Genomic DNA, 24,821 nt, shown 5'->3' with positions numbered 1-24,821 from the left:
GCTTACACATAATAAACAGACCTGGCATTCGGGGTAAGAAAGGTGCCCGATGAGGACCCACTTGACCTTCACCCTTACTTCCCTGTTTTGTTGTAAGTCACTAAAATGCTCAGAGGAAATGTAGTGGAGTAAAACTATACATTTTATTTAGAAAATGGAGTGAAAGTTGACAGAAATATAAAAACTCAATTAAAGTACTGATACTCTTTTCTTTTTTAATTTTTAAATTAATTATTTAATTTTTTAACAGATATAAAGTTAGGCCTGGTTGTAAACTTAACCAAGATAAAATTGATTGGCATTTGAATTAAATACCATCAAATAATAATTTCCTGAAATTGATAAGACAAAACAAATTGTACAAATTATAGTCTTTATTTTTTATTTTTTTGCAGTTCTTAAAGGCATGAATTTTTTTTTACCACATATAGGGATTGACCTCATGATCATTTACACCCACCTTTGCCCAACTCATCCCCCTTGACACCCCTTCCAGCACTGCTCAGGCCTCAAAACAACCAGTGAAACAAAAGTCAAAATAGAAGAGTTGAAAGATTTTATTTAGTTAAAAATTTAGTTGCAGGAGTCCATGATGCGCCTCATGCTCATGAACCTCTGGCCGCTCATGCCCATGTCCCTGAAGCTCTTGTACTCGCCGGGTCTCAGGTACATCATCCTGCCTCTGTAGTGGGGCTGCTCGTACATCAGCCACTGGCCGTCCATCACGTTGCAGGACATGCAGTCGTTCATACGGAAACGGTCCTGGATGTTTTCGCAGTCGTCGTTCAGCTCATGCATCTGACCACCGAAGTTCTCCCTCTCGTAGATCCTCATCTTGTAGGATCCTCTGTGCTGTAGAGGGAAAAAAATATTAGAAAAACATTCGAAAATATCTGACGGAAATACCATCATGTTAATAAATATGCGTCTGTACCATGGGGATGGTACGGCAAGACCTGATGCAGTCTGACATTCCCATCATGCTCATGTAGTCAGCGTACTCGCCCCTCCTCATGAAGTACTGGTTTCCCATGTAGTTGGGGCGGTCGTAGACCATGAAGCAGCCGCTCTCGACCCTGCAGGAGTGGCACCTGCTCAGGTAGGAGGTCAGCTCAGGACAGTCGCTGCTGGTCTCATAGTGACGACCCTGGAAGTTCCTGTCCTCGTAGAAGATGATCTGAAAGCACAACAATGCTTCATTACCACCACAATCAATATCCATTAACAATTAAATAAGAATAAATTTGAGATTATTGAAAGTTTTTTAAATGGAGGCATCATTCCCAGTACCTACCCTGCCCATGGTCATGATTGTGTTTGGTTGGTCCTCAGGCCTGAGCTGTGGCTGCTGTGTATTCCTGTCGGTGGTAACCGTTACTTTTATACTTGCTCAATGTGAAAAAAGTATGTAGGGCTTCTATTGTGCAAATCCCTGAGCCAGCAACATGCAAGAGAAGCCTACTGAGCAGTCAGGGCGCTAAAGGGTTATTATCTAGCACTATACCACTCTGGTGGAAATGCATGTACTGTACACATGCAGTATTGTTAACATATAAAGAGAAGCTTCCAACTGTAATATGGCAGCCACCTCTATCTTTCACAATGTACTGGATATTTCACTCACTAAAGGATTAGAAATATTTGCATTTAAATGTAATTCAATATCAATTTAAAGAAACATATCATTGAAAGTTTGATGTGTTATTAAATAGGTGCATACAATGGATATATTCATTTATATATGTCATGCTATACATTTATTTGCTGTTTGGTACAGTTGGTAAATTTCTCTTTGAGTGGACTGTTGTTTACATTGTAGTTTTAGTAAACTAAACCAAACAGACTTAACTTAAATTGAAGAAGGTAAGAAAGACATAAATATTATACACACTCTTATGGCTCTTTTTGCAAATTACACTTTTTGCCATTTAGGTTTGAAGGGGTTGTAGAAATAAATACCTTTTGTACATTTTGGAAATAGACAGACTTTGAGCCTTCATATTTTACTTATAGATTATGTTAATAATCGACATAGTTATTGTGACGTCAGCCATTGGACTGTATGTGGACTTTCATTTTTTTAATCCTCAAGTTCTGCATTTCAGCCGTCGCTATATCAGTTTATTTGGAGCCAGAAGACTTCGAGCTAAATGACTCTACATATTTTACCCAAAAACTGTATTAATATCAGACATAGCTACCGAGACGTCATCCATCGGATTGTGGAATTCTGTTTTATATCCTCAAGTTCGGCACTTCAGCTATCGCCATCTTTTTTTAAGCCAGATGGGACCATATTTGGACGAGAGGTTCAAGCTGTAAAGAAGCGACAGATGGATTTAAATATACACCATTTATGTGACAGCCCTTAAGAATGCGTAACTTTAAGCTTTCATAAAAGTCAACGGGTGAGTTTTCTAAAAATTCACCCTCTGTAAAGTTGTCCTGAATGTTAAAATTAGCTATAGAGCTTGTAAACATGTTTATTTCTGCTGTAAAGTTGGACATTTTAACATAGGGGTCTATGAGGATTGACTCACTCTTGGCGCCAGCCTCAAGCGGCCATTAGAGGAACTGCAGGTTTTTGGCTCTTTTCACATTTGGCTTCATTTTGGAGGTTGTTGTTTGATGTTGACCAACTTTGAAGCAGCTGTTGGAACCCAGTGCTTGTCTGACACATGGTAGAAAATGGTTTTACTCTGAAAAAAGCAAATTACAGTTAAATTAGATTAGAGACTCTGGATATTAGGTATGGCTGCTTGGTCAAACTCATGAACACTTGCTCTTAGTTGATGAAATGCAGCACTTGAAGTAGATCAGCAAATCTGATGAAGTTGTACTGGCATGATTGTTGCACTTTTTGGAGTTGCATCCGCACATTTGAATGCACTTACTTTGCTTTGGATCAAAATGTCAACTAAAAAAATGAAATTAAAAACTTAGATTTTTGGGATTTTAATACACCTTTCAAATATGTTTGCTGTGCGTGTAGCTGTAATGATAAATATGATAAGATGGATGATGAGGTTTATTTAGAGATGAATCCATTTTTCTGCACAGAGTAGGGATGCATGATATTGTCAATATATAATATTTTCTGACTCATTATGGCAGATTTCTGATGTCAATAACAATGTGTGCACATATATTTTTCTGCCTTATTGCACAGAACATCAAGTCTCTACTGTAAAGGGATTAATATATTAAAACTACTCTTATAATGACTGCACACTGGTGGCGGATGCAGACATAAAATACAATGCTTTTAAAAATGTATGCATTCATAGAGCAAAACAATAAAAGTACCAAAGCAGAGGTTACATGGAAAGCATGTCATATTTATTTTTATGTAAGCAGCAAGCTAAAATAAATATATGAAATATATGAGTTCACCGCTCAACATTAACATTCTTGATAACTTGATAACTAATGATCCATTAAAGGACAGGCCCACATTTAACCGTCAGTTTAAAATTCTTTATTTTCTTATATATATATGTAGTATATAAAATCTATATATATCTATATTCTATATTTAAATATTCACATGCCTTTTGTCAAAAAAACCCCACGGCACAGTCTCAGCTCTCATTTTCATCCTTTGAAATTCATTTTTATTGTCACGTGCATCAAATATGACATAACACATTTCATAGGTAGAAGAAGAAGAAGTCTTGACCTGTTATGTATACTACAAGTATTAATACAATTTCATCACTTTCAGACTAAATAGCCATATCCTAATGGAACACCTGCAATAGTTTTTATTTTTTTACTGTATTTTTTTTACAAACTCTAGTGCATCGTGTATCATTGCAGTTATTGTGTAGAAATTCAGGCACAGTCTCAGCTCTCATTTTCATCCTTTGAAATTCATTTTTATTGTCACGTGCATCAAATATGACATAACACATTTCATAGGTAGAAGAAGAAGAAGTCTTGACCTGGCTATGGGATACAGTTATTAAAATAGCAGCATTCACTTCAGCCCGAACCGTCCTCTGACAAACCGGAACAGTCAGATGCTGATAATTCATGCAATATTTTTTAAAACTTTGTGCCCTAAATTTCCTCCGGCTCACTTGTTTGAAACCCAATTTATAAATTCTTTATTAATATTTGTTGATTTTTGTGTCTGGAGCCTGTTGTGTTCTCTAGCAGGAGTCCATTATACGCCTCATGGAGCCGATCCTCATGTCCATGGGACCCATTCCCATGTCTCTCATGCTCCTGTACTCGCCGGGCCTCAGGTACAGCATCCTGCCTCTGTAGTGGGGCTGCTCGTACATCAGCCAGTGGCCGTCCATCACGTGGGCGGACTGGCAGTCGGACATGCGGTAGCGGTCCTGGATGTTGTCGCAGTCGTCCATCACCTCGTTCATCTGACCGCTGAAGTTCTCCCTCTCGTAGATCCTCATCCTGAATGGACCTCTGTGCTGTAAAATGTAAAAAGACAGATCTCATGATCGGAAATTATTTTAAATTAAATTACTATCTTCGTCATTAGTAAACACCAGACTTCCTACCATGGGGATCATGCGGCAGGAACGGATGCAGTCGCTCATGGTCATTCCCATCAGGCGCTGGTTGTCGGGGTACTCTCCCCTCCTGGCCAGCATCTGGTGGCCCATGAAGTTTGGACGTTCGTAGACCATGAAGCAGCCGCTCTCCACCCTGCAGGAGTTGCAGCGGCTCAGGTAGGAGGTCAGCTCAGCGCAGTCGCTGCTGGTCTCATAGGAGCGACCCTGGAAGTTCTTGTCCTCGTAGAAAATGATCTGAAAACAAAACAACACATTTATATAAAAAAAAAAACCTCATAAATGAATCATCCTATATCGCAACATAAAAGTGCTCTCTTACTCTGCCCATTTTGGTGTTCAGTCCTGACCCTGATTGCACTGCTACTTTGGCCAGCCAAACTGTGGGTCACTTTTATACCCGTCATGATAGCTAAATGATCTATGGAGCCATTGTCTTGAACATCTTACTCAGCAGCGTAGCATACAGGGCTATGATGTTTGTTAAATCGGTCTGTAAATGGTTATTATTCCAGACTGTATGCATCTGGTGCGGTGCCAAGTGCAGCGGCTCTCCCTATGGGGGACAGGTGGGTGACGGCAGCAAATGTGTCAGCTGGGACTCTTTGTGCTGTCAGTGTTCAGTCTGTGGTGACAGCAGTGCAGTTAAACACCAACTAAAGGCTCACATACATTAACTCTTTACATTTTCTGCTATTTTAGACCTCCACTCTTGGGGAAAATGTACTTTTTGTTATAAAATATGGCACATTCTCTATAGATTAAAGAGCAAAAAAGTTATTAAAATAGTTTTTTAGCTTCACTTTGATGAGCCACAACAGTAAAATGCCACTTACACATAAATACATCAGTTTTAATGATTTTATAATATAATTTTTAACAGAAGATCACCCAAAGGATACATTTTTATAGTGTTGTATTTTATGATTCTGTATTTTCAGCAGCACCTTTAACTCTTGAAATAGCTCTATAGAAATGTTGACTTTTAATACTTTAAGTGTAGTACATTTTAATCATCATCCTCACATACTTTTGTTTAGTGTCATTTTTATTGCAGGACTTTTACTTGTATTTTTACACTTTGGTAATGTAATTTTTACATGAGTAAAGTGTCTGAATACCTCCTACATTACTGTCATTCTATTAGACTGATATTTCAAATAACACACCAGTCAAATATGGACACATACCCGCTCGGTCAAATAAAATGTATTTGCACAAAATACATTTTGTCAGACAACATAAAAATGGATATTTATAAGGAATCAGCAGGTTTTATGTATGTTCCATTTATACATTAAATTTGTACTCTCAGTACTGGACCTGATATTATAGTGTGATTTGAATATATGCTGTTAATGTACACAGCGATGTCGATTTAAAGTTTGGAGATCAAATGATCCTGAAATATTATGGGTGTCCATCATGACTGGTAGACAGTCAGGAGTCATTGTGTAAGGACCCATTATTTTTATTTATTTATTTAATTTTTGTTTTCTTTACTACATTCAAAAGAAGCAAAACTAAGAGGAAATATGGAGTGGATTGGAGTGTTTGTTGAGAGCATTAGTGTAAGAGAAAATGAAAAGACGATGCCATCTGGTGTGCAATACCAAAAAAAGAAGAAAAAAAGACAAAATTTGCAAATGAGCTCATGCGTTATACTTTTATTGATTATTTATCCTCATTTTCTGGCTAAGGTGTTTATTTGTGTTAATTTCTCAGTAGCACAAATATAATAAAAGAAAAAGAAAATCCCTTAATTGATCTCATGTTTATAGGAGCAAGCACAAATGCATAGCTTGTATTAGAAACTAAAACTAAAGTAACTAAAAACTAGAATACCGTAATACCGTTATAAACATTTATTGAAGCATGAATGTAAAAATAAGAAGTACTACTTGCTTTAAACACTGAACACAAATAACAGCAACAAAGTGGACGTGTTTTCACTGAGATTAAAAAAAATCTAAAGGTGGGTGAAGTCCAGCAATTTAGTGTTTAGCAAGTTGTACTTAAAAAAAAGTAGGGGACTCACATAAATTGGGTCTTCAAAAAGGTCAATAATAAAATTTGTGAGCCCATATATTCTGGTTTTACTCCCCAATTTTGGTCAAGCTTTTTCTTTCTTTCAACATTTTCTTGGTCAGACGTTTCAACCTGTAATCCCTGACTGATGATGTTGTGATTCATAGTTGCAGGTTTCGTGTTAACAGTGGGGAAACGGGTTTCTGCACACCAAACACTCAATTTTCCTGCATTCTGAGGAATTTTGATGCACCAATTTGTGCATTTCTTTGCATCAATTTATGACCTAAATGCCTCATTTTGTCTCAACAAAAGTTCTCTGCTACTGTCATGTTTTCTATAAAGGGGGACAGATGTTCTAAATATTGACGGGGACGCGTCCCCAGCTTGTCACCCCGATATCTACACCTGTGCACACAAACAACATATTTTGAGGAAAAAAAAGTCACAAATGAAGTGAGTATAAAACCAGTGTTGAGGAGTTTTCATGGAAATTGGAAACATCTCTTAAAGGTTTAGTCTCGTTTAAGTATTGTACTTTTTAAAAGTTGAGGATTCACAAGAATCTGCTCAAAAAGTTCAAAATCAAATTTGGATCTAGACATTACTGATTTTGATAAATCATTGTCAATTCTTCTCTATGAGAGGCTTAGATGAGTACGGTCACCCGTCAAGGAGCATTTTGGTCGTGAATGATCAGCAATAGGTTTTATCGGAGTTAACTAACCATAATATGCTTGTTAACCTTTTATTATTTTCTTGCTGCTAATTTCTCCCCCTTTGTGTGTCTTTGTCACTTTGTTGTGTGTGGTTTGTATTGTTTGTTTATTTGTCTGCGTTTTGTTGATGTGTTCATGCCGGATCATCATAAAAGGTGTCATTTCGGGGTTATTGTCAGGAGCAAAAAGGACAGTACAATAGTGCTTTCACGGGCTGAAGAGTGAGCTGCACTTTGTGTGTAAATTTGGTGGAGGTCCCCTTTAAGAGTTTTTTTTGTAGTCTAGAAACATCTTTGCAGATCAGAGCGGCGTGACTGCACAGTTCTGTTCTCTATAGACAGCAGCTGCGTGTATAATATGTATTCAGTTCATGGTGCTGAAAATTCATCTATGTTTGGAAATGTGTGCTCTTAATATGAGCAAAGTTGTTAAAAATAACACTTTCATATGTTGTTTTGCACTAATGATAAACTGCAAAGCATAAAAGTGACTACCACAACTATGTATTTCTTTTATTATTATTATTTCTTTTCTCTTTTTTCTCTGTATATACATAAATATGCATTCACAACCTTTTTTTATTCTATTTTTGTGCACATTTGTTGTGCGTAAAGCACATTGAGCTTACTCTCTGTGAAGTGTGCTATATAAATAAAGTTGACTAGAACAGACTTACAGCTACAATAGAGTGTAATAGTGATCATGGTCATGCAGACTAAGTGAAACCGTGAAAATATCTAGGGTGTATAAAACCTCATTACACAGTATGTTTAGGTTATGTGTATGCCTCTTTTCTGTCTTTATATCCATCGCTGATGGTATTTAACACGTGCAATTTGGAGTTTGCACATTTAAAGTTGTAATACTGCCGGACAATTGCACCCACTTTAAACACCAGTTCTGCCAAATTAAACCTTTAAACTCCATCTTTTAGTTGATAAAAGACAACATGATTACAAAGTGACGTTTGATTCCGCTCTCATTTTATTCAACAGCACATTTCTCTCTCTCTGCTTCAGCAGGAATCCATTATACGCCTGGCGGAGCTGAGCCTCATGCCGCTGTATCCCACGTCTCTCATGCTCCTGTACTCGCCGGGCCTCAGGTACATCATCCTGCCTCTGTAGTGGGGCTGCTCGTACATCAGCCAGTGGCCGTCCATCACGTTGCAGGACTGACAGTCGGACATGCGGTAGCGGTCCTGGATGTTGTCGCAGTCGTCCATCAGCTCGTGACTCTGGCCCTGGAAGTTCTCCCTCTCGTAGATCCTCATCCTGTAGGAGCCCCTGTGCTGTTGATGAATAAAAAGAGGAAGAATTTGCAGTCTTTCTCTTTAGACATTTACTTTCTAACCCACATATAACAGCAAAACAGGAAAATAAATTAAACTAGCAACTGATTTGACTATTGTAACTCGATTAGACATGAAAGATCACTCATTTAGAGGTACGTTTATCTTTTCAGAGTCCGTGCATACCTGAGGAATCAAACGGCAGGATCGGATAGAGTCGCTCATGCCCATGGACATGTAGTCAGAGTACTCCCCTCTCCTCAGGAAATACTGGTTCCCCATGAAGTTGGGGCGGTCGTAAACCATGAAGCAGCCGCTCTCCACCCTGCAGGAAGTGCACCTGCTCAGGTAGGAGGACATGTCGGAGCAGTCGCTCATGCACTCATAGGAGCGACCCTGGAAGTTCCTGTCCTCGTAGAAGATGATCTGTAGAAAAGAAAAAAAACACAACTGGATTTGGAATCGGCCTAAATTTGTCCATTTCAAAATGTACTTTTGTTAGCTGAGATCGGTCTATCTTTTTCCCTCTTGTTAACCCCGAGCGCCTCCTGAACTTTAAAGTGCTTGTTTTCTGGCCTACTCTCTACATACCTTGCCCATGTTTGATGATCTGTGTTTGTGGGAATCTGTCCAACAACCTGCGGCTGCCAGGCGGCTTTTATACTTTATACGCGCTGTAACAGGGTTTTGTTATTCAAATTATGTGGAAGCTGATGAATAAGCAGCTCTGCGATCGCTGTTAATTTCATTTGTGCCATCATGATCCAGAACAAAGGGAGGGGAAATGGGTGGAAGACACAAGGCAGGAGAGGAGGGAGAAGGACTGAGCGGCAGTTTGTACATTTCTCAGACTGGAGAAGATTAGAGTGACAAGAAAAAAAACGGAGTTATATCACACTTTCAGCCGAGTGTCGGAACAGATTAGTCATGCTTTGCTTGAATGCGTCACCAGTTTAGACCATCGATGTCTTAAGGAGATAACACATTTCCAATGGCTGCAGGTCTATTTTATCACAATTAATCCATGTTTTCAGTGTTATATTTGCCCTGAAATGCACCCAAACCACAGAGCGTGATCGGTAAAGCTGACAAATGAAGCTTTGAGCTCCTTCTATTTTTAGGTTGTGCATTTCTAATTCCTTAAACTCTCTGGATGCCCAGAAACATAAGTTTTATCTCAGGGATGTCTGTGTTTGTGCATTTTAACGCCTGCAGCACATGTGTGTGTTGGTCCACATATATTTAGAGTGAATTAGTATCTTTTGCTAACAAAAATTGCAAAAGGTTGGTATTTTGTCTCAGTAGTTTTATGGTTGGGATTATACTTTTACTTCTATCAGTATTGTTGTCATAGGCCTTTTTTTTACAGCGGACATTTTGACCCATCGAAGCAGGAAAAACACAGTCATTATTTATAATAAACATTCGCGATAGCTCTGCTGAGTTTAATTGTCCCAGTAAGCCAGGACAGTGAGCCAACGTGCACCGTTCCAGGACCCTGAAATTCAAGCAGCTGAATGGCAGTCTGCCATCATTTTATTGATTTAAGCAATAAAATTCAAACGAGTAGCGACGTATGGTTTCATTTGAAATGGACGTGACTTGCAATTTAAAAACAAAGTTGGAAGAGACTTATGAGGTCAATGTAAGTGTTTGGTTGAAACTGATATGAAACACAAGGAAAAATATCGTGTTTATAGTATTAAAAACCTTTGACATGAGACTTACTGTACTGCAAAACCATTTCCTTTTAGATAATTATGTTCTGCATCAAATAGAACCAAAAAAACACAGTTAAAGCTGCAACCACATTAAGGCAAAGCTATGGATATTGTTCTTTTGAATCCAAGTTTATTTATAAAGCACTTTTTCATACAGTCATGCAGCCCAAAGTGATTCACAGAGCAGGATTTAAACAGCACAGAGAAAAAGTAACGACTAAAAATTACAACAGTAAAAAATAAAATGTTTCAAATAAGTAAAAATCAAAAGACTAAATCAGTCAAGTAGAACTTTATTTGTCCCCAGAGGTGCAATTTATTGTACAGCAGTGACAACATTAAAAAAATACAGTCAAAAACACAAGAAAATCAAGTAAAACAAAATTTATACATAAAAAAGTAAAAACATAGAGTAAAAAAAGTGTATTAAAAGCCATGTTTACCAAGTATGGTTAGAAGACACAAGGGATTAAAAGAGAAATAGTAGAAAAGCTGACTAAGACTTAGGCAACAAATGACGAGGCAACTTAAGTAAAAACCAAGCTAAAAACATACATCATTTTTCATATTTTATTAAAAACTAGTCATTTAGATTCACACGTATATGTTTATTCAGATCCTAATATGCAGAATACCTTTAGCGATGATTAACTTGGCCTTCATCCGAATAATCTACAAAAAAAAGCATCAATTTCAGGTCAGTTTTTTTGCAGTGGCCTTCATTCATTAATAACACAAAAGCCCACCATTGACACTAATGCTGGCTGTTGTTTAATGAAGTTTTTCAGTTCTAACAAGTAAAAGCTCTATAGTGCATCCAGGCGTCCCAGTGGTCTGTAGATCATGCCAGTGGACATTAAACACATAGCACTGGATTTAAATCGGGACTTTTTTCTTACTATACATCCTGTTCTCCTCTGCTGTCAGCCAAACACTGTTGGATAGGGGAAAACAGTTTTTGTGATTGACTTTTGTCTCAGTTAGACTTTTCTCTGATAACTGATAACATCGATCCCGGCTGCACGCCACCTGACGAGGCCATCGGTAATGTGATTAGTTGCGTCTGTGCTTTCCTTGCCATCAAATCTCTGTTGTGAGTTCACCTCCGAGGAGGCAACACTGCAGCTTCCATTGTGATCGAACTGTCGGAAATGTGACTGTTAGCGCCAAAAAAAAGATGTTTGGTTAAATGAAATAATTCGTTATGATAAATATGTTTGCAGAACTTAAGACCAAGAATGACTTCTGTCATCTCTGTTGTTTACATTTTTCATTCATGCTGTTTCTTAACTGATAATCTGCAACCAACAACTCGTTAAACCAACCTGTCTCCTGTATAAAGTAGAAGACAGGACAAACGTAATGAAGAAGACAAGATAATGTAGAAGATGAGAATAATTTAGAAGACAAGATAAGAATAATGTAGATGACAAGACAAGAATAATGTACAAGACAAATAATGCAGGAGACCAGACATCGTAGAGCTAACATTTACCGGTGCCAACCATTGTTCAAGAGTTAAAGAATGCATTACTGTTGTTATTCTCTTATCTCGTAAGACATAAAAATGAAGACAATTTACCGAATAATTTCCCGTTCCAAAAATAATAATTACAGAACATGTAATCATTTGATAGGGCAGAACTCAATGGAAACAATACACACAATTATCATTTAAGATGGCTGTTGGCCTTTATAAGTTTTACATGCCAATTTTTTGGAATTCTTTGATATGAGGCCATCAAATGTGGACAAAGGGAAATCAAACTTGACTAAACCATTTTGCTGATATGCAAATCAGGCTCATTTAGATGACAAAAGCTTTCCCTCGTCTGCACATTCTGCTTTTCGATATAAACCACATCACAGCTGCAGCTGGGTTGGAGGCAAGCAACATCATCAACAATGGGGAAGGTAAGGAGCAACTGCTGTTGTCTAACGGTTTTCCAGGCAGTAACTGTAGTGCATGCAAACGGTCTTTTGTCTAGTTGGTAGTCATTTTAATGGCAGCCAGGCACAATGGTATGCTGTTGTATTTCCTCCGATGCTGGAATGAAAGTTTACCGGGATTTGTATGTTTCCTTCCATCCAGATTGTGTTCTTCGAGGATAAGAATTTCCAAGGGCGAAGCCATGAGTGCAGCGCGGACTGTCCTGACCTGCGCTCTTACTTCAGCCGTTGCAACTCCATTAAGGTGGAGAGTGGCTGCTGGGTGCTGTACGAGCGTCCCAACTACACTGGCAACCAGTACATCCTGAGCCCCGGGGAATACCCTGATTACCAGCAGTGGATGGGATTCAATGACAGCATCAAGTCATGCCGCTGTATCAAAAACGTAAGCTCAATAACCAGTAGATGCTTTTTAAAACGCAATCGACAGATAAAAGCTATAAAACTAATCCTGTAGCAGTGGTCGTCTTATTCATGATATTGTTAATACACCAGTTTCTTTAAGCTGGGATAAACTTAGGCCACCAAGCTGTACATTAGGTAAAACATAACGTCAAATTGGGTAGTAATTAACATAAAACCGAGGACATAGCATGATTTGGGGAAACTTTTTGGGTTAATGATTTGCACAGTGCCCAGCTCCAGTGAAATACCACAGAGTGCACCAACCAAGCAGTAATCAGTGAAAGGCCAACAGAGAAAAAGGAGAGATAAAAGGCTCATGATTTGGCAGCAGGGCGCTTTATCTCCATGCCCTTGCACATCAGTTATTGAAGGAAACCAGGAAAACAGCCAAGAAACCCATTTGTTTATGTGAGCTCAAAGTAAACGAGGCAACAGAAATAGGTCAAAGAATTCAGACGCTAAAATACAAACGTAATTTCATTAACTTTTAATTTTCTAACTCTTTTAAGGTGTATGGAAAGTCCTGGAAGATCAGATTCTACGAAAAGAAGGATTTCGGAGGTCAGACAGCAGAGTGTGTTGAGGATTGCCCATCTGTTTACGAGACCTACAAGTTCCAGGAGGCCCACTCCTCTGTGGTGATGGATGGTGCGTGGGTCGTCTACGATCAGCCCAACTACCACGGACACCAGTACTTCCTGGAACGTGGCGAGTACCACAACTATACAGACTGGGGCGCCACCTCCCCTGCTGTTGGATCCTTCCGCATGATCACAGAGTTCTAGAATAGCAGCAACCATGCAGGGTTCGGAGCCTCCTGAAAGAGTCACCTGAACGATCAGGACACCAAAGTTCGACAATTTTAGGAGTTCTAGAGTTAGAGTTTTGGAACACTGAGTTTTAGAACCTCTACGATGTTCCAACGGTTCCAAATTTTTCCAGATTCCCCACTGACGTTCCGGAATCTTGAAGAAGTTCTAGAACGCCTCAAGAAGTTCCCAATTCCAGAAGGCAAAGATTCCAGAACCCTTTAGCCTCCCACCTGCTTCTCCCATTTTGACACGTCCTTCTCCCCAGAACCCTGAGTGTTGCACTTACATAAATAAAAGCATTTCTAACCCATAACAGCGCCCTCTGTGTTCCTTTATCATTTAGGTCCTGTGCCTGACACCTTCAACGGTTTTCAGTCTCATCTTCTAATTTCCATTAAAAGCATTTAAAGGCATCTTGTTAGAAATGCATGCTCATCAAATGTTTCAAAATAAAACACAAAATACTGGTATGAGAAAATGTATTTAATTTAAAATACAGATAATTCGTCATTTAAAAAACACATAAAAACATTCTTTACAAACTGATACTATCACACTTTAGGAATTTAGTTGCCTCAATATGGGTCTGACCCTAAATCCCCTACACTGCAAAGCTGTACTAATTTACCAGATTTAAGATCTGAAATGGTCAGTTGTAGGTGGGAAGCTGCAAATTCAGGGTGCATGCTGGACCGTTTCTGTCAGTCAAAGCAAATATTGTATTTTTAAGTAATTCAAATACAAGCAAGTATTTTGTTTCAAATTACATCTTAATTTGTTTCTGTCCAACAAAATACAAATGACAAAATACTCACATAATAATACTTCCATAAATATTTTAATGACATTTAATTAAAATATTGCCAATTACAATCTTAAGGCTCATATACAAAAAGAAACTCTGACAAATCCAAGATATCTGATGACATTTATATACTAAAAGGTGTACATTAGACATTAAAAGAACAGAAACTTTTTGTCCATCCTGTCAACACAGGTCTATCATACATCTCCGAACTTCCTGCAGAAGTTTGCAGAAAGTGGTTCTGCAAAAGACAATCAAAAATGAGTACAAAGTAAAATAAATCTTGTTTTTACACATTCCAAAGAACTTATTTTCTTTATTGTTACTTAGTGTTTTTATAGCTTAACCAAACCTAACCGAACACTAGCCAGAGCGTTGCTTAAACGTAAAGTTTCAACATTAAGTTTTACCATAAAATTTCAATGCAAGCCCTATAAAATAATGTGAAAATGTTCCGTATCCATGCTTTGCAGAAACGTACAAAACCAACATTTCTTTTGTTACTGGCAATTGGGTCCTCATACAATAATTTGTATGATATTTTACAAAAATACGCACAAAACAGTTTGTGTAATAGCTAACAAATAAGTACCTCACAAATAACCTTATGTACTTAACATAAAGTTATGCATTTAACGTAAAGTTACGTAGGTTAGGTTTAGGCAAGTAAATGAAATATGGTGACGACACACCTTAAAATGACTTAAAATTCACTTTACTCCACCGAACACCAGTCTGATTGGGAACGTCCCATGTTATGTGACCCATCCACCACCCTAACTTGACCGCTTCCAGGGACTTCTTCCCTCTTTACTTCTGTAAGCCAGTTTGCTGCATGATCGAAGCCTGCCCAGGTACGCGAGCTACACACAAATTACTTGCTCATGACAAATTTGGTGCATTACTTTCGGTAGGTGTCTGTACGAACAATGCATGAGAACAGACTGATAGAGTTGTTATACAAGGTTCAAGGTGCAGAGTACCAGGTAGACAAGTTAAAACTGGTCCCTAGATCCTGCTACATCTTTTGGCGTTAAAGGAGGAGTTGATGAGTCTCACAGTCAGGGGAATGAAGCTGCGCTGTAGTCTGGTGGTTTGGCAGCAGATACTCCGTGCATGAACCATGCCAGTTCGTGATGTTTCCAGTCAGTATGCTTTCTATTGCTCCTCTGTAGAAGTTAACCAGGATCTTGCTCTGGAATTTAGCCTTCTAAGTTTCCATAGGAAGTAGAGCCTAGATGTTACAAATGTGCAGTTTAATTACTGCAGCTTAATATTGTTTTATTAGACTTTGCACTTTTCCTTGAAATGCATGAATTGTGAGTAATCCTACACATCGAATTAATGTAAGTAATGTTATATGGCTTATTTGGTATTATTTCATACAGTAAATGATATAATAATAAAAGGTAATGATGTTGAAATGTGTGTGTATTGAACCTTTTGTTAATTGAATGCAGCTCAAAGCTTATAGCTTACATAAAAACTTGCATAAACAAAACAGATTTATTGCAGTGGTCCAGATCAGTTTGGACTGAGCAGCGACTGAGGTTTAGATACTTGGCACTGCTAAACAGCCTTTGTGTGCAGACAGGCAATTCAGTGCGTAAGAACAATGGGCAGACTCTAGATGAATATTTCAATTGTAATAACTGCTACAGGCATTGCTAACCATGCATTTGGTAGTATTGTCTCTGCCATGTATAAAGAGTACTGCGTTTGTTACAGAATCTAGTATTTTAAGAGCTACAGATGGAGAAGGTGAGCACAGTATTCTAAGTGTGTTCTTATACTTGCAAGAGCTAATAATTCTCTAAATTTGGTGCAAGGAACAGAGACATCAGATGTTTTGTTAAAGGACATAAGACCCCATTTTCATTTACAAGTGTGTAATTATGTCTGTTCTTTCAAGATTGTGTTTTACGAGGACCGGGACTTCAAGGGAAAGTCCTACGACTGCAAAGGCGACTCTGCCGACCTGCAGGCCTTCATCCACCGATGCAATTCGGTGAAGGTGGAGGGTGGCTGGTGGGTTATGTACGAGCGTAACAACTACATGGGTTATCAGTATGTGATTGGTCCAGGGGAGTACAACGACTACCGCCGCTGGATGGGCTTCAATGATTGTGTCAGATCCTGCAGGATCATCAAAAATGTAAGTCATAACAATGCAACAGCAAAAAAAAATGAATAAAAAATTAAAAACACAGTCTGTCTTAAAGATGATCTCTTTCACTGTTTTCAGGCCAAAGGTCCGTGCAAGCTGAGGCTGTTTGACCGGCCAAACTTTGACGGGCAATCTTTGGAGCTGACAGAAAACACCAAGTCCATCGAGGAGAAATGGCTCAGGCATGATGTCCAGTCCTGCAAGGTTTTGGAGGGCGCCTGGATTTTCTTTGAACACCCCAACTTCTGTGGTCGCCAGTACCTGCTGGAGAAAGGGGACTACCGACACCACTCAGAGTGGGGAGCTCTGAAGTCAGTGGTGGGCTCCATCAGAAGAATCATGGAGCTGTGAAATTCAACCACTTAGTTTGTTGTAATGAGATTCGCTGCAATAAATGAATGTGATGCAAATGTTTGTGTCTGTGTGAAGATTAATTCAGCTCTTCTCTTATATCAATAATAATTTAAAGAAACATAATGATATATTGATGCTATTAATAACTTACTTTGGCCATACATACACAGTGCATCAAGATTATCATTATCATTTAACGTATTGTTCTGATCAAACTATCACAGGTTTTCAAGTCCTCCAAGAAGATTAAAGCAAAATATATCCAGTTGCCAGAGTATTAGGTACAACTGAGCTAGAAGAAGTCCAATTCAGCATCCAAGTCCCAAAATACTGATGTTCAGTTTATGCTAAGAGTGTAGAGGAAGTGCTGAGTCAGCTTCATGGCCATTCAGAGGATGTAGTTTGTGATGCAGTTGAACTGTATTGTGTTATACAAAGGTGCACTTTTAATTTAATTAATTGTCGCGTATATTGAAGGGAAATGCCTGCGCGCAGACTGTGGGACATTGACAGATTTCTGCCCAAACACAAAACACAAAACTGTATGAAAAGTTAAAGGATTCTTGCCAGTAAAACTTACAAACTACTGTCATTTATGTGATCGATCGTTTGGCCTTTAGAAACTGAAGAGTGCACACACAAACAGTCCAAGACCCAAAACAGACCTGCTCAGTTTACAGTAACAGGTTAATCTTACAGTAAACTGTTCTTGTGTTTTTTGTCTTTACTTACATATGTTTACTCATGAAGAATCAAGAAAACTTTATTGTCGATGACACAGTGACAGAAAATCACTTTTGATTAAAAGCTCAAAAACATAACATTCACATCCATGAGACGCACATTAATAAATAATAAAAGTTCAATAAGTCAGAACTTTTTTGTCGTTACTATCTTATGTTAACATCTAAAGTAAAAATAACTACTTATGTTTTTTGTCTTCACTTCTCTTAACTTATTAAGTAAACACAACTTAACAGATGTTTTTTGTCTTTACTTACATTTACTTGGGAAGTTAACATAACTTACTCATATTTAACTTAAGTAAACATAATCTAAGTTTTTCTCTCTTTACTCTCTTAAGTTTTTCTGTCTTTACTTTTTTCTTCTGCACTTATGCTTTGTCTTTGTTTTACCTAAAAAAACATAACTTACTTATGTTACTAATGTTTACATATACAGAAACACATCACTTGTTTAGATATGAAGTAAACATTACTTTATGTTTTTTGTCTTTAACTACCAATATTACAAACTCGTGCAATTTTGTCTTAAAAAGTTCAAAGGTTGTGTTTACTTATTAAGTAAACACAATTTAACTTCTTTTTGATCTTGACTTATGTTAACCTAAAGTAAACAGAGATTACTTACATGGTTTTTGTCTTTACTTGTATGTTTATTTTAAAAGTATGCATACCTTTACTCATGTTTTTCTGTCTGTACTTACTTATGTTTACTTATTACGTTGACATAACAATTAGTCTTAAGTTATGTTTACTGAAGACTAAACTTATATTTACTAACTTATTTAAAAAAGTCAAATCAACCCGTCAGACTTCACAGTAAAGACAAGAGAAAAGCAACAAATCTTTACGTTGGAGGAACTGGAAATATCAAACGTTTGCCGTACTGTATGTGGTTGAAAATATGCATTTCTCAAAATAACTGTTAATTCATGTCTGTGGATTGACTGATGGATTAATGGTTGTTTCAGCTCTACTTGAATCATACAGGACAGCTATCAAGATTTGACAATTCTCATGCGGCGAGAATATCGTCCTCCATGTTCGGTTATGACTCATGCTGTTTTATGCTGTTATAAAAACATAATAATGAGCCGTTCAGGTTTTTCAGAGCTCGGCAGCAGACTGTGTGCTGAGGCGTTCGTGTGGTCAGAGTGTGTGAACACACACCTGTCACACAGATGTTAAAGCCACAGCAGTGAGTGGCCATTAGCTGACTTCACATCAGCTGCAGGAGAGAAGATTTAATTGGATCAATAACTCGTTTCTGGAATCAGGCATTGGCAGATGAAGAGGTCAGCCGTTGTGGATAAACACTGCATGAAGGCGAGCATTTTTAAAACTACTGCAGCATCAGCCATTGCACATATAAATGCTGAGGCAATTAAAATGACAATGATGGCCCTGGCAGTGCACTTCAGTGTGCACACATACACTGTATATATAAATCTGGACCGGGCCGGTAGACGACATTGTGTATGTGAAAGGCGGGATTAACAAACGGCCTTCAAAAGTTGGTGTGAGGCCCAAACATGGACCGTGTGGGAAAGGTAAGCAGACGAGCAGATAGATCATGTGACCAGCTGTCTGCATTATTTGATCTGATACAAGAACATCGAAACTCCAGTGTCAGTCGCAAAAAAAGTTGCTCTTCTTTGGCAACCCCTTTTAACAACCAATAAGTTGGGCGGATGAGTTGCAATTTAGTTTTCACCAGTAAAAATGACCTTTTAACTGCTCAAAATGTAATTTTGAGCAGTTAAAAGTTTACTTTAATAAATCTGCAAACAAACTTTAAAATGTTACAAATATATTTTCACATGTAGAGTTACATTTTAACCTTTCCAAACCTATTTTTAGATATTTTCTTCACTACGAGTCATTTTTTGTGATTGATTGTACTCCCCTCTCCCACCCCCCACTCCCCCATAAACATACAAACCAACAAAAGAAAACTGCAAACAGTTAAAAAAAAGTCAGTTCTACTGTTCGAAAAAGAAATAGGAAGAAGAGAAAACTTATCTGATCCCACCCCCTCTCCATTATTCACAAACAAATAAATCTGAACATGCCTGCAGATATCCACATTAAAGTTTCCACATGCTGAAAAAAGGATAGTTATAAGTGCAAATGTAATGACCCGTTTTAGATATCAACAATTTCATTTTTATGATTTATCTACAGTAAGACCAATTACAGATATCAACATTTTCACTTGTAAGAGTTTAATTGTAGATATAATTAATCATCATTAATAATTACAGCGGGTCAAAATGACATCATGGATAGTTTGGATTGGATTGATAACACGTCAAAAATGGATTATAGACATTTGTAATAGATTTAGAATAGAAGTCAATGGTAAAAGTTAAGTGAAATTGTAATGTATTTATAGATATCTAAAAAAAAGAATATTTCTAGTAGTAAAACATTTACTTTTGATATTGAGAATTAACATTTTCACTTGTGAGAAATTGTGGATATTTTTCACTGGAAATGTTACCAGTTCAAATTTCCTTACAGATGTTTTGGAATTATAACTAAAAACAAAAAACAAAAACATTGTTGATATCTGCAACTACTGATTGAATATTAAAACGTTTTACCATAGCTCTTTATATTTCAGCTGTTGGAGAATTGACCTCCTCAGACTCAAGTTTTTCCAACAGCAGCATTTTTGTTAAACACAAAGCATTTTAATCAAATGTGGATTTACACTGTTTTCAGTCTATTATGAAACAGATCATATATATTAGTTTAGAATATCCATTCATCACCCTATGATGAATGATTTTCTGCGTCCATGTTTATATCCAGAATCTAGAGATAAATAACTGATTTTTGTTCTCTTTTTAGCATAGTGCTGTGTTTATTAGGAGCTAATCATAATTTACAATGTGAACAGGGATTTAGAATATATGCATGTTAACTAAATTTTTGCATAGTTATTTAATATTTATATTTCAACCTTTCATTTTTTTTTATAAGTCCATAGTGGGTTTCTACCTCACCTGCACATGTATGTTTTTACTTTTTATTAAGGCGGTCAGCATTAATGCATTAACTGTAAGTATAAAAAAATTTAAAAACGCATTAATCGCCGGCTGAGATTCTTGTCGTTATGAGGTTGTACTGGGCTGAGTTTTGCTGGTTTTGCCGTAGAAAAACGGCATGGCCATTTCACAGGGGTCCTTGACCTTTGACCTCAAGATATCTGAATGAAAATGGGTTCTGCGGGTACCCATAATTCTCCCCTTTACAGACCTGCCCACTTTATGATCCTCCCATGCAGATTTTTGCTGTCATTTAATTTCTAATCAAGACAATCTGGTATGAATTGCATACTTTGTCAATATGGACTTCAAGACTGTTTTGTAATGCAGAATAACGGAATTGAAAACATGATTTAAAAATACGATTAACTATTGAAATTCTGCAACTAATCAAAATTTAGAAAATTAATCTGAAAATTAATTTGACAGCCTTACCATTTACGTTTCCTAAAAACGTGCGAATAAAACACAAAGACTGAACACCTGTTGTCTTTTTCCAGATTATGTTTTATGAGGACAGAAACTTTCAGGGACGATATTACGAGTGCACCAGCGACTGTCCCGAGCTCAACGCACACATCAGCCGCTGCAACTCTGTCCGTGTGGAGAGCGGCGCCTGGGTCCTGTACGAGAGGCCCAACTACCTGGGCTACCAGTACATCCTGACCCGGGGCGAGTACTCGGATTACCAGCGCTGGATGGGCTACAACGACAGCATCAGGTCCTGCCGGATCGTACGCAGCGTGAGTTCTCGCAGAAAACATAAATCCAGAGCGATGAGGAACATAACATGCACCTGACAGATTCATTACGGGACCAATAAACACAATGACTACTGTGTGAAATATTTATCTTTCAAGACTTTCGGGGAAGACTTTGGTTAAGTTGAAAAAGTCCAAAATTTACAAGACTTTTATTAACATTAAACAAAACCACGGTCTTTCCCTAACCTTAGCCAAAGTACTTCTAAATCATACCAGAAACGCAATTCCTGGTTTTCAGGGTTAAAAGTTATGTTATAGTCATGTCTTATGAGATTTATTATAATGACGAGTTCCTGACTTTTGACCCTTTAAAGCCTGAGCAAATTGGTTTGATTTCTTTCAAAAACATGGAGGGAAGGCAACAAGCAACTAAACAAGACATGGCCCGAAAATGAGCTAAAAAGTCAGTATTACCCCGATCGGTGTCCCTTTGTTAAAGTTCTGGGATGCTGCTACCAATGCCAAGACTTTTAAAAAGCACAAAACAAAATTTAGGCAACAAAAGCACAAGAGGAACAAGAGCACATGGGCAGATGTAGAGAAAAAAAACATCACATTCAGACAGAAATCTAACACTGGACTCGTGCATGAAAGTCCTGGGTGTGTTGGATCCATCCACTGCCACCTGCCCTATAGTGACCTTTGTGTTCCTTATATTTATACGTTGTTATTAGCAGCGTTTCAACCTGACGCCGTCCTACAGCGTATCATGTGGACGCGACAGGTGCCGTCCAGCCATCTGGCGGTGTATCATAACACCGTGAGCGGTTCTGTCTGGCTGCGTTCTCAGCTGACCAATTTTGGCTGTGTTCATGCATATGGCATACATTTTGGCAGGATTGTGTATTCTTGTTTAGTCTTGGAATTTCCAGCTCAGCTCCTATAATAAATCCAAAATACACTGTGGAAACTGTTAAATTCATACAATTAAGTGCAAATCAAATCAAAGCATAAAATTATGCATTGTATTATTTCTGGGTGTCATTCTGGGCTTTTGCCTTGGATTATGCATTTTTTTCTACTTTTTTCTACCAGATGATGTCATTACCATATTTGCCATATGCAGAAAATACATACATGCAAATCACTGACATATCCCAGACTGTGATAATCATAAATAAATAAATAAATAAATAAATAATAGTCTACTTTGCATGTAGTATATCATTTTGTGTGTTTTTTGTTCCATCAGAAACGCAGCAGCATCAAACCTGGTATTTAAAGGGTTAAAATTCTGAAAATTTATAAATATTTCATATTTATGATTCGGACAGATGTTAGTAAAAAAAAAAAAAAAACCTCAATGAAAGTCGAAAATGATATCAATGCATAATATTTTTAAAAGCTTGATTTTGAAAATCGTATTTTGTGCGCAGAGCGATTCGAGTGTGTGTGTAATACTGAAGGGTTAAAGGTTTGGTAAAGATACTAAATATTAGAATATGTAAAAAAAACAGAGAAACTCTGAAGATGCAATGTAAAGCAAATACTAATGTACTGAAAAGTATACAGTGTGCTCAGATATTTTCCTGTCTTTGCTGCCCGGTCGCTGTCTGTGGTCGTCCGTTGAGCGGAGATGGACTGAGCTCCTGCTCTTTGTCTTGCAGGGTTCTGGTGTGTTCAGGATTCGTGTCTACGAGCGTCCCGACTTCAACGGTCTGATGTTGGAGTGCAGTGAAGATTTGAGCGACCTGCCCGAGAACTTCCACGAGGCTCACTCAGCGCAGGTGCAGGACGGCCCCTGGGTCTTCTACGAGCTCCCCAACTACCGCGGACGTCAGTACCTGCTGGAGAGGGGAGAGTACCGCCGCTTCACCGAGTGGGCGGCCATGAACCCCAACGTGGGGTCCTTCCGCCGCGTCCACGACTTTTAGACGTCTCTCTTTTAGCTCATGTTGTACATAACTGTTGTTTGGAAATGTCATTAAAAAAATGTACTCAGTGTGTTCATCGATCTACGTTCTGTGTTTGTGTTTCTGCTGGAAACAGCGAGACTAACTGCTGATCTTCAGACGTGATTTCATGTAAATTACAAAGAAATTCTGAGACAATTAAAATAAGCAGAAAACATAAAAGCTGAAATTCTCACAGCGTGATTATTTTCAATAAACTGCACAACCACTTACGCAACTCTGGACCCTTTTTTACTATTAAAAAAAACAGTAATGTAACACAATTATCGACGTTAAGCAGTTTATCGCTGCTGTCAAACCTCCTTTTTCCAAACTTGCTATTTTTCAGGAATTAGAAAAAAAACATGTTTTTCAAGGGATCCAATGGAGCTTAAATTAGTCATACGCTTTTTTAAATACATTATTGGTTGAGAAATGGTAAAAATGTGGAGATGCGAGGTTTGCCCTGACAATGACTATATGTTGGTTTCTAAATGTGGAAGTTGTCGCTGCTTCAGTATCTCATCTTTAGAATAAATATGTGGATGATGGATCGTTTCCACAGATCCTGCAGCGACACAGAATTAGCCACCATTTGCAAGAATTGCATCGTTATGTCCACATATATAAGACACAAACACTCACATGCTGAACTGCAGGCGCCAAGCGCTCTACCTCATAATGTTCACAGCACCGAAAATTCATTTGTGTATCCACTCTGTGATTCCAAAGCTCTTCAGTATTTGATGAGTTTTTCTTTTGTCCATGTTTAGTGACAGTCGGTCCTGTAGTTTTTGAACAATGCTGCTCACAAACAAACCAGAAACATAACCTAACAAGATGTAACCTGTACTGATATTCATTTTGAAAAGCTGTTGAACAAAGTGTAGCTTTGCATTCAAAATGTGTTTTTTTGTCATGTCAGGCACACGTAAAAGTGAAAATAAGCATTTAAGAAACCAAAATAAAGTAAATGTAAAAGAAAAAAACCCCAAAAAAAACAATTCATTATATTTCTAGGAGGTGCAGGACAGTGCAAAAATAATAATTAAATATGATATATATAATAATGTTGATAATGACACCAGCTTAATACTGTGTGCAATTTAAACTCAAATTTCTGTGTTAATTGATTTAAAACAAGAATTTAAGCTTTAATAAGGTAATGAAATTGACTTGATAATTGAACTTTTCTCCAACTTCACTTAAAATGCAAAGTCAGACAGTTAAGACAAAGGACATTTCCTTGCAAAAAATCTAATGTTTTACTGTCAGTTGTAAAGTAAGTGCTACTTCAATATGCATTTGATTGTGGAAGAGAAGCTTATTCCCTTTAAATGCAGTGCACTCGTTGCATGTGATTTCAAGTTTGTCATAACTCAAAAAAACTGATGCAATCTGTTGAATTTTTTTGTTTGGCCAAATAATTTGTTTTTAGAGTGTATATTTAAACTTATGCTACAGAATTATTATTGCTTTTAAAGCATTTTTCAGTCCATTTCATGTTTTTTTCTTTTCTTTACTCGCTGTTTTTGTTTTGTTTGTTTGTTTTGGATTTTGTGTGCTTATTTGTAAGATA

General features: G+C 37.6%; 6 protein-coding genes across 6 annotated transcripts; 3 read left to right on the top strand and 3 right to left on the bottom strand.

Annotated features, from left to right (window-relative positions):
• Window positions 1–573: 573 nt before the first annotated feature.
• On the bottom strand, window positions 574–1,309 carry LOC121949200 (gamma-crystallin M3-like). Its single transcript, XM_042494825.1, has 3 exons — window positions 1,295–1,309; window positions 935–1,177; window positions 574–852 (listed from the first exon to the last, which is right to left on the bottom strand). Exons 1-3 carry the CDS (start codon window positions 1,307–1,309, stop codon window positions 574–576), a joined length of 537 nt encoding a protein of 178 aa, XP_042350759.1.
• Window positions 1,310–4,154: 2,845 nt separating this feature from the next.
• Window positions 4,155–4,869, bottom strand: LOC121949199 (gamma-crystallin M3-like). Its single transcript, XM_042494824.1, has 3 exons — window positions 4,861–4,869; window positions 4,527–4,775; window positions 4,155–4,436 (listed from the first exon to the last, which is right to left on the bottom strand). Exons 1-3 carry the CDS (start codon window positions 4,867–4,869, stop codon window positions 4,155–4,157), a joined length of 540 nt encoding a protein of 179 aa, XP_042350758.1.
• Window positions 4,870–8,300: 3,431 nt separating this feature from the next.
• Window positions 8,301–9,176, bottom strand: LOC121949204 (gamma-crystallin M3-like). The gene is made up of 3 exons (XM_042494828.1): window positions 9,168–9,176; window positions 8,763–9,002; window positions 8,301–8,576 (listed from the first exon to the last, which is right to left on the bottom strand). Exons 1-3 carry the CDS (start codon window positions 9,174–9,176, stop codon window positions 8,301–8,303), a joined length of 525 nt encoding a protein of 174 aa, XP_042350762.1.
• A 3,026-nt stretch (window positions 9,177–12,202) lies between these two features.
• On the top strand, window positions 12,203–13,437 carry LOC121949432 (gamma-crystallin M2-like). The gene is made up of 3 exons (XM_042495116.1): window positions 12,203–12,211; window positions 12,390–12,632; window positions 13,162–13,437. Exons 1-3 carry the CDS (start codon window positions 12,203–12,205, stop codon window positions 13,435–13,437), a joined length of 528 nt encoding a protein of 175 aa, XP_042351050.1.
• A 1,667-nt stretch (window positions 13,438–15,104) lies between these two features.
• Window positions 15,105–16,787, top strand: LOC121948654 (gamma-crystallin S-1-like). Its single transcript, XM_042494054.1, has 3 exons — window positions 15,105–15,123; window positions 16,156–16,424; window positions 16,515–16,787. The coding sequence occupies exons 1-3, from the start codon at window positions 15,105–15,107 to the stop codon at window positions 16,785–16,787; spliced, it is 561 nt and encodes a 186-aa protein (XP_042349988.1).
• Window positions 16,788–19,065: 2,278 nt separating this feature from the next.
• On the top strand, window positions 19,066–23,224 carry crygs3 (crystallin, gamma S3). Its single transcript, XM_042495146.1, has 3 exons — window positions 19,066–19,083; window positions 21,087–21,329; window positions 22,958–23,224. The coding sequence occupies exons 1-3, from the start codon at window positions 19,066–19,068 to the stop codon at window positions 23,222–23,224; spliced, it is 528 nt and encodes a 175-aa protein (XP_042351080.1).
• Window positions 23,225–24,821: the final 1,597 nt, after the last annotated feature.

Source organism: Plectropomus leopardus, chromosome 10 (genome assembly GCF_008729295.1).
Source record: "Plectropomus leopardus isolate mb chromosome 10, YSFRI_Pleo_2.0, whole genome shotgun sequence".
NCBI lineage: Eukaryota > Metazoa > Chordata > Actinopteri > Perciformes > Serranidae > Plectropomus > Plectropomus leopardus.
The sequence above is the reverse complement of the archived record's forward strand: the minus strand, read 5'-3'. Positions and strand labels throughout refer to the sequence as shown.